General features: G+C 37.9%; 1 protein-coding gene across 3 annotated transcripts in view; it reads left to right on the top strand.

Moving 5' to 3' along the window:
* PATJ (PATJ crumbs cell polarity complex component) overlaps nt 1-16,057 on the top strand; it is a 340,997-nt gene that overhangs the window by 18,678 nt on the left and 306,262 nt on the right. For all 3 annotated transcript variants that reach the window (XM_029947821.1, XM_029947819.1, XM_029947822.1), the window contains exons 7-10: nt 8,595-8,813; nt 11,385-11,484; nt 13,940-14,031; nt 15,600-15,741. In XM_029947821.1, the coding sequence (XP_029803681.1) occupies nt 8,595-8,813; nt 11,385-11,484; nt 13,940-14,031; nt 15,600-15,741 (553 nt within the window). The remainder of the gene's footprint in view (nt 1-8,594; nt 8,814-11,384; nt 11,485-13,939; nt 14,032-15,599; nt 15,742-16,057) is intronic.

Genomic DNA, 16,057 nt, shown 5'->3' with positions numbered 1-16,057 from the left:
ATTTTTGAGCGAGAGGCACGAGTGGGGAAGGGGAAAAGAATGGGGTGGGGGACAGAAGATCTAGAGCAGGCTTTGTGCTGATAGACAACCTGAGGAGGGGCTCAAATTCATGAAGTGCTGAGATCATTACCTGAGCTGAAGTCAGAAGCTTAACCAACTGAGCCACCCAGGTGCCCCCACAAAATAATAATAATTAAAAAAAAATAGATTTGACCTATGTTTTACTGGCAAATCTGAAGTGTGTAGGGTAGTCCAGCAGGCTGGAACTCAGGCAGGAGCTGATGTCGCGGTCTGGACTTTGAAATTTGTAAGGTCAGTTCTCAAGATTTCTTAGGGAACTCAGGCAGGATTTCAGAGTCTTAAGGCAGAATTCCTTTTTCTCTAGCAAATCTGTTTGTGCTCTTAAAGTCCTCAGCTGATTTGACGGAGCAGCTCTCCCCCCATGTTATCAAGAGTAATGTTCTTAAAGTCAGCCAATTATAGATATTAATCATATCTGCAAAATACTTTCACAGTAACATCTAGAATAGTGTTTCACCAAAAAAACTAGGAACCATAGCCTACCCAAGGTGATGCATAAAATTTAACCATCGTACCATCTGTCTCTTCAGTCAGGAAAACGAGCATATCCATCACCCACAGAAGTTTCCTGTGCTGCTACATAATCCCCATTTCTCCATCCTCAATAATTTTTAAGAGTGTGAAGCATTTATGAGACCAAAAAGGCTAAGAATGGCCATTTTATGGGCCTTCACAACACATTTGGGGCAGAAAACATACTCTTTCAGGGTTTTTGGAAATTTTTTGTAATCTGGAAAAGGATGAGGTATTGTGGATTATTTTGATATCTTTTTCCTAACTTCTCCCCCCAAATCCCCCTTAGCCATCTTCCTAGGCTTGTTTGCTGGAGTAGCATTTTCCAAGATGCAAAGTGGAGTAGTTACTGTGAAAAACAAAGGGTCAGATAAATTTAGAAAACACCAAGTTAAATGAATCAAGTAGACTTTTTTACTGTAAGAATTTTCTGAGCTTTTAATATCCTAATGTGCATTAAGAATTGTCACAAGGAGAATATGATGTGCAGTTTCCCAAATTAATCCCTTCGAGACACTGTTGGGAAAGGCCCAGGTCTGATATTTAGCCTTTACTGGAAGGGAGTGTCACTATTTCAGGTCATTAGGGAGGGGGTTGTGGTATGCCCATCAGTCATGATGGAGAAGCAAGTGTTTATACCAGACGTTGTTATCTACCTAATAGATATTATTCTCATGTAATCCTTAAAAGTCATACATTTTATTTTAAAATTACAGATGTGAAAGCTGTTAAGAAATTGCCTAAGTCTACTCAACTAGGAAATGACACTCAAGATTGAGCCCACATCAGTTTGACTCTGAAATCTGTGTTTTGCTGCTTAAATCTGTTTATCTAAAGTTCATCCTAATGTTTTTCTTTTTTCTGATATATCCTTGTCCAGAGTTGGTCTAAGTTTATCAGGAAATAGTCAGCTCTAGAAGCAGCAGAACCATTGGCCTTTTCCTTTAGGGAATGTGATGAAGTCTAATCACAGGGGACACAACATCCCCTCTCCTCATCTCCGTTAATGGCAGATAAAATCTCTTCAACAGATTCTGTGTGTTGTTGCTAAGCCATTAGAAGTTGTTGCTCATGTAGCCTAACCATACCTTTACATTGTATGTTTATTATTATTGTTGTTGGTGGTGTTATTATTATTATTATTATTTTGGAGAGAGAGACAGACAGGTGTGAGCAGGGGAGGGGCAGAGAGAGAGGGAGGCACAGAATCTGAAGCAGGCTCCAGGCTCTGAGCTGTCCGCACAGAGCCTGACGTGGGGCTCGAATCCAGAAGCCATGAGAGATCATGACCTGAGCCGAAGTCAAATGCTTAACTGACTGAGCCACCCAGGCACCCCAGCCTGATCATAGCTTTAAAAGACTTAAAGGGAGTTATTGCTTTTAATTAAAATGTACTCCTGTTTTGAATACTAATGTTCACTGTTGACTATGGCACTCTTTATGGTAAGGGGATATAGATGTCTTAGGTCATTAGATGTGATCAAGAGTGATTGTAAAGGGATATCTATGTTCAGCTAGTGGGGTTACTTAATATTCCTTTTGTCAAAGAATGTAAGATGAGATAATAGAATGTTAGCAAAACTCCATATTTATTATTTAAAAGAGTTTCATCAAGTAGCTTTTTGTATCCTTTTGTGTTTACAGATAATACATTGTTAAAAGGTGGGTGTACAGTTGGGGAGTGTGGCAAACAATATCTAGGTGAGGTCACTGCAGCTCAAAGGGGGATCAGAAACAGAAGCATTTGATGATTTGCTATAAGCAAGACATTAAGCTAAAGACTTTACCTATAGTATTGAGTATAATGCCCACAACTCGGGGGAGAGAGGGATTTATTCTCATTTTGCTTAAGGATCTGAGATTTTTGTAGGATAAGTAACTGACATTTGGCCATACAGCTTGATCAAAGTAAAGCCAGGATTTGAACTTGGGTATGTCTGACTCCAAAACCTGTCCTTGTCCTTCTGCTGTCTACTGCCTCTAATGTTACAAAGTAAATGAAATAGAAAAATGTCAATTTACACGAGCTTTTTAAGAAACACTGAGATTTAGTTACAATGACCAATCGGTCAATGTAACCAGGGCCAATTCCATGGATAGGAAAATTCTATGGTATCGTGTAAGGGAAGCTAAAAGACTTATAATGTATATTATAGGTTATAAATCTATAACCTGTAATATATAAATCTATAAAGAATATATAACATAAATCTATAAACCTTTATCTACCTGTAATCCTCAGATAGTCTCCAAACTTCACAGTTCCTGAAACATACATTTTTTGAGAATGCTGGTCATCTATGGCAAAAGCTTCAAAAATATTAAGCACTTAGAAGTTTTGTTTTTGTTTTGAATTAAAAATGGGTAGTGTAAAACTTCATTTTACATAAGTATCTTTCTGTGGTCTGGAGAAATTCTAAGGAAATCAAGTATACTGAGTTAATCCTATTTTCTCTAGAAGGTAACTGTAACAAAGCAGCCTGTTTAAAAGTTGTCACGAATTAATGACATTTTGGAGTTAGGCAATTATATTATGAGTCACATTAACTATCCAGTAATCTTTCATACTAAGAAGGAATGTAACCAAGCAAGGATTGGAGGGTAGGTGTGTACTATGAGGAATTTTCAGCCTAGAATTAAGTGAGGCCCAGTTTGAGGCCATTGAATAGTTGATTATTTCCAAGAAATTTTGATTTGAGTCTATACAGATATTTTCCTTATCCTTAAATATCATTTGATGAGGGCTCTGGGAATTTGAGTAGGATAGGATAGATATACTTAGATGTATTATCTTCTTTTAATTCCTTAAGGAAAAGAGTGTTTATTTTATAAAGATGCTATTTTCTGCCAGTGTTAGGTTGCCTTTTGATTAAAGACCAATGATAGAATTGGCCTGGAATCGAAACTAGTAATACTTTTATATTCTGTTTTTAGTTTTCAAAGAAGCAAATTTATTTATTTTGTATCTCATGCTTGAATTCCTTTAGGTTTTCAAATATTTTTATTTTGTTTTGTTTTACTTATAATATATCCAAAAGTTTTTAAATTTATTATTGTTTTTTAAAGTAGGCTCCATGCCCAGTGTGGGGCTTGAACTTACGACCCTGAGATCAAGAGTCACATGCTCAGGGTGCCAGGATAGCTCACTTGGTTAAATGTGTGGCTCTTGATTTTGGCTCGGGTCGTGATCTCACAGTTTGTGAGTTCAAGTCCCGCGTAGGTCTGCACCGACAGAGTGGAGCCAGGTTGGGCTTCTCTGTCCCTCTCTCTCTGCCCCTCCCTGTCTTGTGCACATACTCTCTTTCCAAATACATACATACATATATACATATGATATATGTATGTATATACATACATAAACATTAAAAAAAAGTCATGTGCTTTACTGACTGAGCTAGCCAGGTGACCCTCATCCAGTCTGCCTATCAAAGAACTTAAGATGCAAAGTAATGTATTTTTTTACCCTATAATTGCTAATTTGGATTAAAGTACTTTTTTAAGTGAATACATGATACTTTTAATGCTTTCACAGTAATATGTGGTATCCTCTAACATCAGCTGTTATATTTTTTAAATTTATTTTTGAGAGAGAGAATCCCAAGCAGGCTCCAGGCTCTGTGCTGAGCCTGATGCAGGGCTCCATCCCACAATTGTGAGATCGTAACCTGAGCTGTCATCAAGAGTTGGACACTTATCTGAGTGAGCCATCCAGGCACCCCCCCTTTTTTTTTAAGTTTATTTATTTTTGAGAAAGGAAAGTACATCAGCTGTTTTAATTTTTGTGCCTTTCATACTATCTTAGCCTATATGCATAATTATTTTTCTCCTGTGAAAGAATCCATGGGTTAATAAATTTTTATATTTGAATGTTTGATTAGCATGCTCTGTCTGTATTTTTACTTATTTTTAAAGTAATCTCTACTCCAAATGTGGAGCTTGAACTGATAACCCCTAGATCAGGAGTCACATACTCCACGGAATGAGCCAACACACTGTCTTTGAATGTTGGCATAGCTATTTATTGGCTATCATTGATTTATGATTTCTATTAAAGAATAGAAAGGACTCTATGCCTTTTATTTTCCTTGCACCGTAGACAGGTTATGGAAAGAGAATGTTGATCAGAAAATATCAGTAAAATGCAATACTTAGAGTTGCAGGCTTAACAAGGTAGCTGTCATTTTGGTGTCTTTCCTATCAATCTGACTGAAGATTGTTTTTGCACTTAGGAATTCCTTAGAACACCTGTTTTTCTGGAAGAAGAAAATGTTTGACTTTCAGTGACAGATGCAAATTATCTACATCTTTTTAAATTGAATTGAGGTAAAATAGGAAAAAAATAGTGCCTAGGAAGTAACTAAATATGAACTTATGGTGAAGTGCCCTTCTTTGGCCAAGCTGAATACAAAAACACTTATTTGACAAGTTCTTTATTCTTTGGTCCAGCCGTAATTTTGTTCAAGGATGGTTTGATTTACAGAGGCAGCTTCAGCCTTGTTTTTCATCATGACCACTGACTTTCTCTTGAGTAGTTGCTTTATCTCAAGTTGTTCCATTGATAGAATATGAATTTATTGGAGCTTAAAGTAGAAATCCACCAATTCTTTTAACTTTGGTTTTTATTTTTTGGTGTTTGTGGGTTTTTAAATTTTGTTTTGTTTTGTTATTTTGTTGTTTTGAGAGAGAGAGCAAGATAAAGTGCACGCAGAGGAAACAGAATCTGAAGCAGGTTCCAGGCTCTGGGCTGCCAGCACAGAGCCCAACACAGGGCTCAAACCCACAAACCATGAGATCATGACCTGGGCCAATGTCAGATGCCTAACTGACTGAGCCACCGAGGTGCCCCAGAAATCCATGAATTCTTATTTTTTCTTTGCATTTATCTTTTTGTCTGAGTTTCTGAATTGAATTTCATTTGTTTTCCTTCTCTTCTTCTCTTCCATTTGCTTCTAGGGCCTTCTCCAGACTTCAAAACAAAACACATAGCTTTTTACTCATTCTTTTGATCTAATACCTTCATTCAAGTTTCTGCAAAATTGGAGAAAAGTGAGGATGGGGAATAGACTTTTTAGGTTTTTTGTTCTACTTTTTTCTTCTGAATTACATCTGTCCCTTACAGATGGTGCCTTCTGCAGCCAGGAATGTGAAGCCTTGTACTGTACAAGCCTGATGCTCATTGCTCTGATCTCAGGCTGTCCTTCTCTCCCAGTTGCAAAATACCTACTTTTCATCTTCATTTCATTTAAGCTTTTTGACAGTTATAGTTTCTTGGAAAATAGGAAAAGAGTAAATTTATTTCCTACCAGTGTCACTCTGAAGGTGTCCAAGTGTAAGATAAGGACTAATGAGAGCTGGTCTTCAGTGGGACAGCTTGGGTTGAAGTTAGGTTCTTTTACGTATTAGCTTTATGACCTTCGTCAAGTCAGTCAACCTTTCCAAATCTCCATTTGTTCTTTTTTAACGTTGTCCCTCTCAGGGGCTCCTGGGTAGCTCAGTTGGTTAAGCATCTGTCTCTTGGTTTCAGCTCAACTCGTGGTCTCACAGTTTGTGCGTTCAAGCCCCATCAGTGCAGAGCCTACTTGAGATTCTCTCTCTCTGTTCTTCTCTCACTTGTGTTGTCTCTATTCCTTTCAAAAGAAAATAAACTTTAAAAATAAAGTAAAATAAAGTTGTCCCTCTCTGAATGAGATGATATATGAAAAGTGATTTTTGACCTGTAAAGTATTTTGCAGGTATAATTTTTTTGTAACCAGCTAGTGTTAAATTTTGGTATCTTTAACATAGTAAAGAGAATTCAAAATTTCTAATGAAACAAAATACAGATGGGTCTGCTGTTTCAAGAATTTCACAAACGGAGGTAAAATAGAATGTTAAACATTTTGAACTGATGTGCTTTTTTATTGTTTCAAACTTTTCTCTGTATGAGATACACACATATAAAAATATATGTAAAGAAGTATGTATGATGGCTGTGCAATAATCACCAATGTACATATCACTTAGTCTAACAAATAGAACATCACAGAAGCTCCTGGGTGGCTCAGCCGGTTAAGCATCTGACTTTGGCTCAGGTCCTGATCTTGAGGTTCATGAGTTCAAGCCCCACACTGGGCTCTGCTGTCAGGACAGAGCCTGCTTCAGATCCTCTGTCTCCTGTCTCTGCCCCTCCCCCACTGGTGTGTGTGCACATGCTCTCTTTCTCAAAAATAAACATTAAAAAAAAAAATAGAACATCACATATCCTTGCTTTAAATTCATCCAGAATCCTGACTTTATATATGCTAATGACTCCTAAATTTAACTCTGTGGTCTGGACTTTTCTCCTGAACTCCAAATTTGTATATCCAGCTGCATATTTGACATTTTCACTTGCATGTCTAATAGCATCTCAGACCAGCTATCTCTAAAACTGAACTCATTTCTACTCCCACCCATCCATTACTCTATAGTCCTCTTTATCTCCAACAATAGCAGTGCTGTCTTTTCAGTTGCTTAGGCTAAAACCTTGGAGCTTAAATTCTTTTGTCCCCTCACATCTCCTGTAGAAGCCATCAGTAGGGCCTGTTAAGAGTTCATTAAGAATACATCTAGGATCTCACTTCTCAACACTCCCAACTGCTAACCCAGTCTGCAGGCTACCGCTATCTCTTTCTAGATTACTGCTTCAGTCTACTAACTGGTGTCTCTGCTTCTGTGGCTTCCTCTCCTGAAGTCTATTTTCAGCACAGAAGCTTGAGGATCTTGTTAAAAGTAAGTCAGGTAATGTCATTTCGCTTTCAGAATGTTTCGGTGACTTCCCTTCCCACCGGCTCAGAATAAATGCTCTGCACTGCTGACCTTCAGTTAATGCTCCTTCTCCTCCTGACTACTTTCCTCTTTGCTTGTTCTCTCCCAGCCACACTGATATCTTGCTGATCCTTACACCTACCACTGAGTTTGCTGGCCTTGGGAGTTTCTAGCTTTATGCTGGAGACTTCTGATCCAAACTCCTTCCCTTCTTGAGGCCCAGGGCTTTCTGATCTCTTTCATTTGTGGCCATTAATATCCTGGCTCGAAGCTATCAGGCATGAAGTGATGCCCTTGAGCAAATGTCCATTGTAGAATTCTAGTTACTCTTCTCCTTTCAAACACATCTTCCACCCCATCTTTGTTTTTTTTTTTTTTTTTTTTTTTTGGCAAGAATCCCTTTTCTTTGTTGCCATTTCAGCATTCATTAAGACCGTTACTTTTTATTTAGTATTTTATAGATGGTTTCTTTGTCAGCCATTTTGCCAGAATTGAAAGTCTGATGAATTATTATTAGCAAGTGAAATTAGATCACTGATTTCTTAGAATAAAATTTTTTATTGTTGTTCTTTTTCTTTAATTTAAATCCTAGTTAACATAGAGTACAATAATGATTTCAAGAATAGGATTTAGTGGTTTATCACTTACATATAACACCCAGTGCTCATCCCAACAAGTGCCCTCCTTAGGGCCCCTTGCCCATTTTGCCCCCCTCCACCTCCCCTCCAGCAACCCTCAGTTTGTTCTGTGTTAAAGGGTCTCTTATGTTTTGTCTCCCTCCCTGTTTTTATATTATTTTTGCTTCCCATCCCTTTTATTTATCTGTTTTGTATCATAAACTCCATATATGAGTGAAATCATATATTTGTCGTTCTCTGCCTGACTTAGCATAATACTCTCCATCCATGTTGTTGCAAATGGTAAGATTTCATTATTTTCAGTTACCAAGTAGAATTCCATTGTATATGTATAGCACATCCTCTTTATCATTCATCAGTCAATGGACTTTTAGTCTCTTTATATACTTTGGCTATCGTTGATAGCACTGCTACAAACATTGGGATGTACGTGCACTTCGAAACAGCACTGTATCCTTCGAAAAATACCTAGTAGTGCATTTGCTGGGTTGTAGGGTAGTTCTATTTTTAATTTTTTGAGGAACCTCCATACTCTTTTCCAGAGTGGCTTAATTTTATTTTGTTCTTGAATTAAAGGATGGGAGACTCCAGACGGGGGACCACATCTTGAAGATTGGTGGCACAGATGTGCAGGGAATGACCAGCGAGCAAGTTGCCCAAGTGCTAAGGAACTGTGGGAATTCAGTCAGGATGCTTGTTGCAAGAGACCCAATTGGTGGAATTTCTGAAACCCCTCCTCCCCCTGCAGCCTTACCCGTGGCTGTACCTGCTGTAACCAACAGGAGCCCTGGTGTTGTGAGTATACAAACCATTCTTTCACCTTAAAAACTGGGTATGAGATCCTGCAAGATTGGAAATGCTTTCAACTCAGAGTGCCAATGGGTGTGAGTAGTGTCCCCAAGGAAGTGAAGAAGAACCTCGTTTACAGACCTTAGACCAGATTGATTTTCTTTGTTGCTGTACCTCAGGATTAAGCCATTCAGCTCCCTGAGCTTCAGCTACTTTTCTGTAAATTGGAAAATAATAGTACTTGCCATTTCTTCTTAAATTTTCTTAAATAAAGGTTCTTAAAACAGTTTAAAATTTTTATTTTAAATTTCTTTTTAATGTTTACTTATTTTTGAGAGAGAGGGACAGAGTGCAAGTGGGGGAGGAGCAGAGATAGGGGGAGACACAAAATCCAAAGCAGGCTCCAGGCTCTGAGCTGTCAGCACAGAGCCCGATGCGGGACTTGAACCCATGAGCTGTGAGATCATGACCTGAGCTGAAGTCAGATGCTTCACCAGGCGCCCCTTAAAGTTTATTTTAAAGATCTAAACCCAACATGGGGCTTGAACTCATGACCCCGAGATCAAGAGTCGCATGCTCTCCCAGCTGTACCAGCCAGGAGTCCTAGTACTCGCCATTATTATTTAATTAAAGTAGTGATGAAGCATCCATGTATTAGAAGGGAAACTAAATATTGGTCAATGTATGAGTTACTACAGATAGGAACCGAGTGGCCAAAGGGAATAAATATTTCTTATAATAATAATTATTATCAAACACCTAGAATTGTTGAGGTCATCTGAAATCCTCACAGGAATTCTGGAAGATAGGTCTTAACCTTTCCTTAAGACAAGATTGTAATAGATGAAGGAACTGAAGTCCAAAGTACTCATTAAAAGTCATAAAGTGCGGGGCGTCTGGGTGTTTCAAGAGATTGCCCCACTCTTGATTTCAGCCCAGGTGATGGTCCCACGGTTGTGGGGGTGAGCCCGAGATGGGCTCTGCATGGAGTGTGGAGCCTTCCTCAGATTCTGTATTTCCCTCTGTCCCTCTCCCTCTCTGTGCTTTTTCTATCTCTAAAAAAATAGTAAAAGTATAAAAATAATCATATAGTGAGTAAGTTGCAAAGCTGGGATTTGAATTCAGATCCTTCTGATCCTTTCCAAACTCTTTCCAACCATCTCACAGGGTCTGAATCAAGGGGTAATAAAGCAAATGGAAAGAAAGAGTTTTTAAAAGGAGGGGCCGGGGAAGAAAAAAGAAGTGATTTTTGTGGGAAGAGGTGGAGGCCATCATTCATCTGCATTCAAGGGGCTGTTCTACCAAGTGGTTGGCCTCGCCCTGCTTGGAACCTTGTGACTGGAAGTTTGCTGTCTTTGATGTTTACATCATTTTTGTTTTCCTCTCCAAACTGGTTACAGCCACCTTCTGCCCTTCCATTACTATAGTTCTCTTGAGCCTCCCGTTCCGTAGTGTGGGCCAATGTAGCTGTGTGATAAGTGAGAATTTGATGCAATCAGTGGTTTCCTTTCTCATGTGAGTGTTTTGAATTGAATCACATTTTTATACACTTTATTCCTTTAAAGAACTATTTTAAATAGATGACAAGTAATGAGAAAAGGTTCTAGGTCAACAGTTTTTGCTCACAATAATTATTCACAACAATTCTTACCATTTGCTTCTAAATTTTTCTTTAGATTTAGTTCTTTTTTATTTTTATTTTTACTTTTTTTTTTTTTTTTTGAGAGAGAGAGGGCACAAGTGAGCAAGGGGTAGAGAGAGAGAAGCAGGGCTCACCCGACGTGGGGCTCGAACTCACCCCGTGTGGGGCTCAAACTTAGGAACCTTGAGATCATGACCTAACTTGAAGTCAGATGCTTAACTGACTGAGCCATCCAGGCACCCTACATTTGGTTCTTTTAGATAAAAATGTATCCTGAGTTTTTTTTTTTTTCCTAAGTGACTGTATTCATTTTCTGTTGTTGTGTAACAAATTATCACAAACTTTGTGGCTTAAAGCAGCACACTTTGTTAGTTCACAGCTGTGCAGTTCCGAAGTCTGGGGAGGCCTGGCTGGGCTCTCTGCTTATATTCCTGTGTGGCCCAAATCAAGGGGTTTGGATGCTCCGGAGACAGTCCATTTCTAAGCTCATATAGACTGTTGGCAGAAAACAGCTCCGTGCCTCCGTAGGACTGAAGTCTCTGTTCTTTGCTGACTGTCAGCTAAGGATCACTCAGCTCCTCCAGGCTGAAGGGCTTCTCGTAGGACCTCTTCAGCTTCAGACCACAAGATCTTTTTCACTTCCTTTGCTGCTACGAGCCAGAAAACACTACTTTTGAAGGGCCTGTGATTAGATTAGATGCACTTGGATACTTTTTGCCACATACTGAAACATAAACACAGGACTAGCACCAGGAATCAAAAATCATGGGGACCATCTTAAGATTCTCTCTGCCACAGGCGCTAAAAAAATACTTGACAAACCATGCACAAATTAACTGTACACACAGTTGTGGAGTTAAATATATATCATTGAAATGTTTTTTTTTCCTTTTAAGACAGTTCTCTCTCTTTTTTTTTTTTGTTTTGTTTTTTAGGAGAGTTCTCTTTTTGAAACTTATGATGTTGAACTCACTAAAAAAGATGGACAAAGTCTTGGAATTAGAATTGTTGGCTATATTGGAGCTGCTCATACAGGTAAATGAGTCATTTCCATTTTGTATTTGGAAATAATTGTAAAGGATGTTAAGGTTTCTAGGTAGTAAAATTAAATATCTGCAGATTTTAATTTAAACGCTGAACAATAAACCGTGTGTTTTTAGTGGCAGCTGGCTACTTTTCAGTGACTAGAGGATTACAGTTTTATCTCAGTAGTTTTATAGCTGACTTGATTATCATTAATAAGGACTTAATTATCCAACTCATCATATAGTATTTGAATTGTACCTTCTCTTATTTCTTAGATATATATTTTAAATATTGTGACTATTACACATTAAGACACTTTAGATGTGACAAAAATAAAAGGATTACTGTATTTCATATTGTAAATATCAAAGTATTAGTATAATCACTAATATAAAACAAACTCTTTAATTAGAATTATTTTCCTGTCATATAAAGGGGTTCTCTTGTAATAATAAATACACCACCCAAGCATCTCTGAATAACGTCCCCTCAACTCTTACATGTAAAGATTTGGTAACTTTCACTGTAAGAGTCACTCTGTTTGGTGATGGAGGAGGGCATGTGGGGAAGAGTACTGGGTGTTACATGGAAACCAATTTGACCATAAGCTACTTATTCTACGACAGTCATTAGAATAAGGTAAAACATTTTTTGCACAAATATTTGCTAGTAACATGAATTCAAGAGTTATGAAACGTTCTAGTTTTTTAAAAATAGCAAGATTGGAAAGTTAATTTAAAAAAAAAAAAGTATTATTTTGCATACTTCCAGCAGGTGGAAAGATTAAGAGTGCTAATGTATTCAAAGTCCTGAATGAAATTCATGTCAGACCACCTTGTGCTATTTTAGCCTAATGAAATAACTGTTTTCAAACCTTTAGATTTTTCTAAGTGCCACCTTTACTGGGTTCTGAATTTCAATGAGTTCCAAAAGAGCTAAGTATGGATTGTATAATCATGTTGGGGGGGGGGGGAACTGTATCAAATAGATCTTAATATGCTGTCTGGTTAGAGAATTCATGACTTCGTTCCTAAACTTGTGGCTTATGGCCCAAATATTATATTAAATTTTTGGAGTGTTTTTATAAAGCTAACAGTATACACACAGAGTAAAATGGAAGTGAATCATTGATAGAAGACTGAGAAAATTTGATGTTTATGTTACTAAATAAAGAAAAGAATCATTTACCTTCTTTACCCTCACAAGACATTTTGGAGACTGGGTGGGGGGCAATGGGGAATCCAAAAACTAGAACATTTAAAAACTCAGCATGCTATTTAACATGTAGTCTTGCAAAATAATTTTCTCTTTATTCCATTCATTGGACTTTTGAAGGGGTTACTTCCTTCTGAAAGGAATAGAAAAATGGATATAAGGAAAGTCAAGTCAGAGAATGAAATACATAAATAACTCTTAATTATTTAAGGATAAATGGAAAATATATTTTAGCAGAGATCTAAGCAAACTACCATCGTATGGGAGTTGAAAGATTAAATTTCATGAAATAAAGAATTCACAAAGAAACGTATTTGTGCTAGGCATGAAAAAGGATCTTAGTAGAAGGGGTGAGGTTTATAGGAAGAAAAAATGAGTAAGAAAAGGGATAGCATCATGACGACACTCAATGTTTTGGTGAACTATCAAGTTTTGTGTGTGTGGACTTTTGTTGGAGGGATGGTAGTTGGATGTAAGGAATAAAAGACATTTGAGGCAGATTGTGGAGGTCCTTGAGTATGATTTATGAAATTTAAAGTTAGGCAATAGGAATCCATTGGTGTTTATCTTTCTTCCAGAGACAATATTTGAAGTTCATTTGAAATGAAAGAATAAAAATGTTAAATCATCCAGAGTTATGGTTTTCATATTCCAGTTTCTCCTCTAGTCTTTGCCCCTAGGAGTGAATGCATGCTTTTTGTATAGTTGTAATTTTTATATAGCCATTTGTTTCTATTTAAGTATTTTATAATATAAAGATTATTTAATGTTGTGAAGATTCTACTTTTTTTTTTTTTTTAAACACTGTGTGTGCTTTTCTGTATCTGGGAAGCTAACATGAACTAAATGTAGGCAGGAAGACCAGGAGCGAGACTCTTGTCTTAGTGCTGGTGAGAAGCGGTGAGGTCTCTGAGGCAGCGGGGAGAGGGGAGAGGGGAGACAGCCCAAGAGAAGAGGCTGAGACTGCCTGAGGTCTCCTGAACTCCAGTGGATCGTGAAGTGCATTTCATCCGGGTTCCAGGACTGAGGAGTTTCCAGAAAATAGTCATCAGTCGCATCATTTCAAATTCGGGTCACTTGTGATGGTGACAGTTTGAAGCAATCCATCAATTTCCCTGCTTGTGTTCAAAATAGTATTTATCAAGGCCCGAGTCAGCCCCTGTAGCTAATTAACCTCTTGATATGAATTTTGCAATCAAGGTCTAATTAGAGCTTTCTTCCTTTTTCCATATGTTTTCTTGCACCTCAGGGGAGGCTTCAGGGATTTATGTGAAAAGTTTAATACCTGGCAGCGCCGCGTACCACAATGGCCAAATTCAAGTGAATGACAAAATAATTGCTGTAAGTACCTGCTCTCTGCGGGAGAATGGAGTCGGGCTGGGGGGAAGTTATTTTAGGATGATGTTATGGTGTGTGTGAGAGTCATGATGTGTGCTTCGTATAACCTCATAACGTCTAAAAAGTTAAGTTGAGGGACCTCTCATTGATTTGGGCTCCTGGGGTCCTAACTTTGGTTCTTTTGTTTGTTTATTGTTTTTGTTTTTTGTTGTGTGTGAAGAAAGGAATCACTAACTATATTGGTGGGAAGAAAAAATATATATGCACACATATCTGAAAGATGTTCTGCCATTCTTCTAGCAAAGACTTAAAAAATTTTTTTAAAAATGTTTTATTTCTTTTGGAGAGAGTAAGAGAGAGCGTGAGCAAGCTGGGGAGGGGCAGAGAGAGAGGGAGACACAGAATCTGAAGCGGGCTCCAGGCTCCGAGCTGTCAATGTGGAGTCCGATGTGGGGCTCCAACTCATGAACCATGAGATCCTGACCTGAGCCCAAATCAGATTGGCTTAACTGACTGAGCCACCCAGGTGTCCCTAGAAAAGACTTTTCAAACACCTCTGTGTTTTTTAAACTCAATCATTTTACACACAAGGTAGGCTATTAACCAGCTCTTTTTATCTCTTTAGAGATAAAAGTAATTTTTCTATTAACAATAAGTAATTTTGAATACATACAAAATAGAACTTTTATATATTGAGAATATAATTACCTTTTATCAATTCAGACTGGTCTTTCTCCATTTAATAGAAATTGGTTAAATTTTAAAAAATTTGAATAATATTTTTGAAGTGTATACACATATGCCCACATACACACACACATTTAATTTAGTGATTTACGTAGAAACAAACGTTTGTTAGTGTCATTGGAATCTTGGTCTTTCAAGCCATCTAGGGAAGCCCCTTTCATGCCTCTTGGCTTAGGAAGTATCTTGTGATTGGCATGGCATGGAGACAAGCAGGAGCAGTGGATGCTTTGGAGAAAATACTTCTGGAGAAAACTAAAGTAATGCTTTGGTCAGCCTGGGAGATGAGGCCTGTGTGTTCTGATGGACTTTAGAAATGAGGAATTGGGCTTGACTTAGATCAGTAAATTCATTTCTTGCCTATACTTCTTCACAGCACTAGAAAACCCAGTGGGGGGAGATGTGTGTATCTCTTCTGGAAAATCCCATATAATGATATGATAGAGGGATGAAGTATTGGATGACCTCTTCATTTTAATAATTCTGGGTTCCATTTAGTACATCTTGAGAGCCGTGTTTAACAGCTGACCATCTTTGATGGCACTTTGAATTTTGAATAGCGTAAGAGACTAAGACCTTTTACCTTTCATGCAGTGAGTTAAAATGTGTGACTCTGGAGTACAAGTTTGAATTTTCCCTCTAGGTTTTCAGGAAGTTTATCAGCATGTTTTACTACTAATTTTGCATTCTATTCAAAAATAATTTTTTAGGTTTAATACAAATTCATTTTGGCATAAAATGAATTGCCTGACATTATTCTGCCTTGTCATAGTTGAAAATAGTAGCTAACTTGAAGCCTCTGTTTAATGTGTCTCTTAATATTTTAGGTTGATGGTGTGAATATTCAGGGTTTTGCCAACCAGGATGTCGTGGAAGTATTACGGAATGCAGGGCAAGTGGTGCACCTGACTCTGGTTCGCAGGAAGGCCTCGCCATCTGCCTCCCCACACGAATGGCCTTCAGACAGAGGTAGTTCATTCCACTCTTCCTCTCCCCACCACGTAGTCTGGGTTCAGAAGAATAGCTTATCTGTAGAAATTGTTCTCTGAGTCTAGGAAGGAACACCTGCCCACCTTGTGTGATGTAGTGATGGAGAAACCAATCAGCGAGCCCCTTTGTGCATTGAGGATGAACTTCCTTTGCCTATTATGTGCCATTCCGAATGTTAGAACGTAAACCCGGACATGCATTAAGCTCTGAGAGCTGTTTGAAATGGAGATGGAAATCGTTTTTCCAAAAAGCTTCTAAATTTCATTTATTACTTATATTTGAATAATAAAGCTGT

The sequence above is a fragment of the Suricata suricatta genome, chromosome 8, assembly GCF_006229205.1.
Source record: "Suricata suricatta isolate VVHF042 chromosome 8, meerkat_22Aug2017_6uvM2_HiC, whole genome shotgun sequence".
NCBI lineage: Eukaryota > Metazoa > Chordata > Mammalia > Carnivora > Herpestidae > Suricata > Suricata suricatta.
The sequence above is the reverse complement of the archived record's forward strand: the minus strand, read 5'-3'. Positions and strand labels throughout refer to the sequence as shown.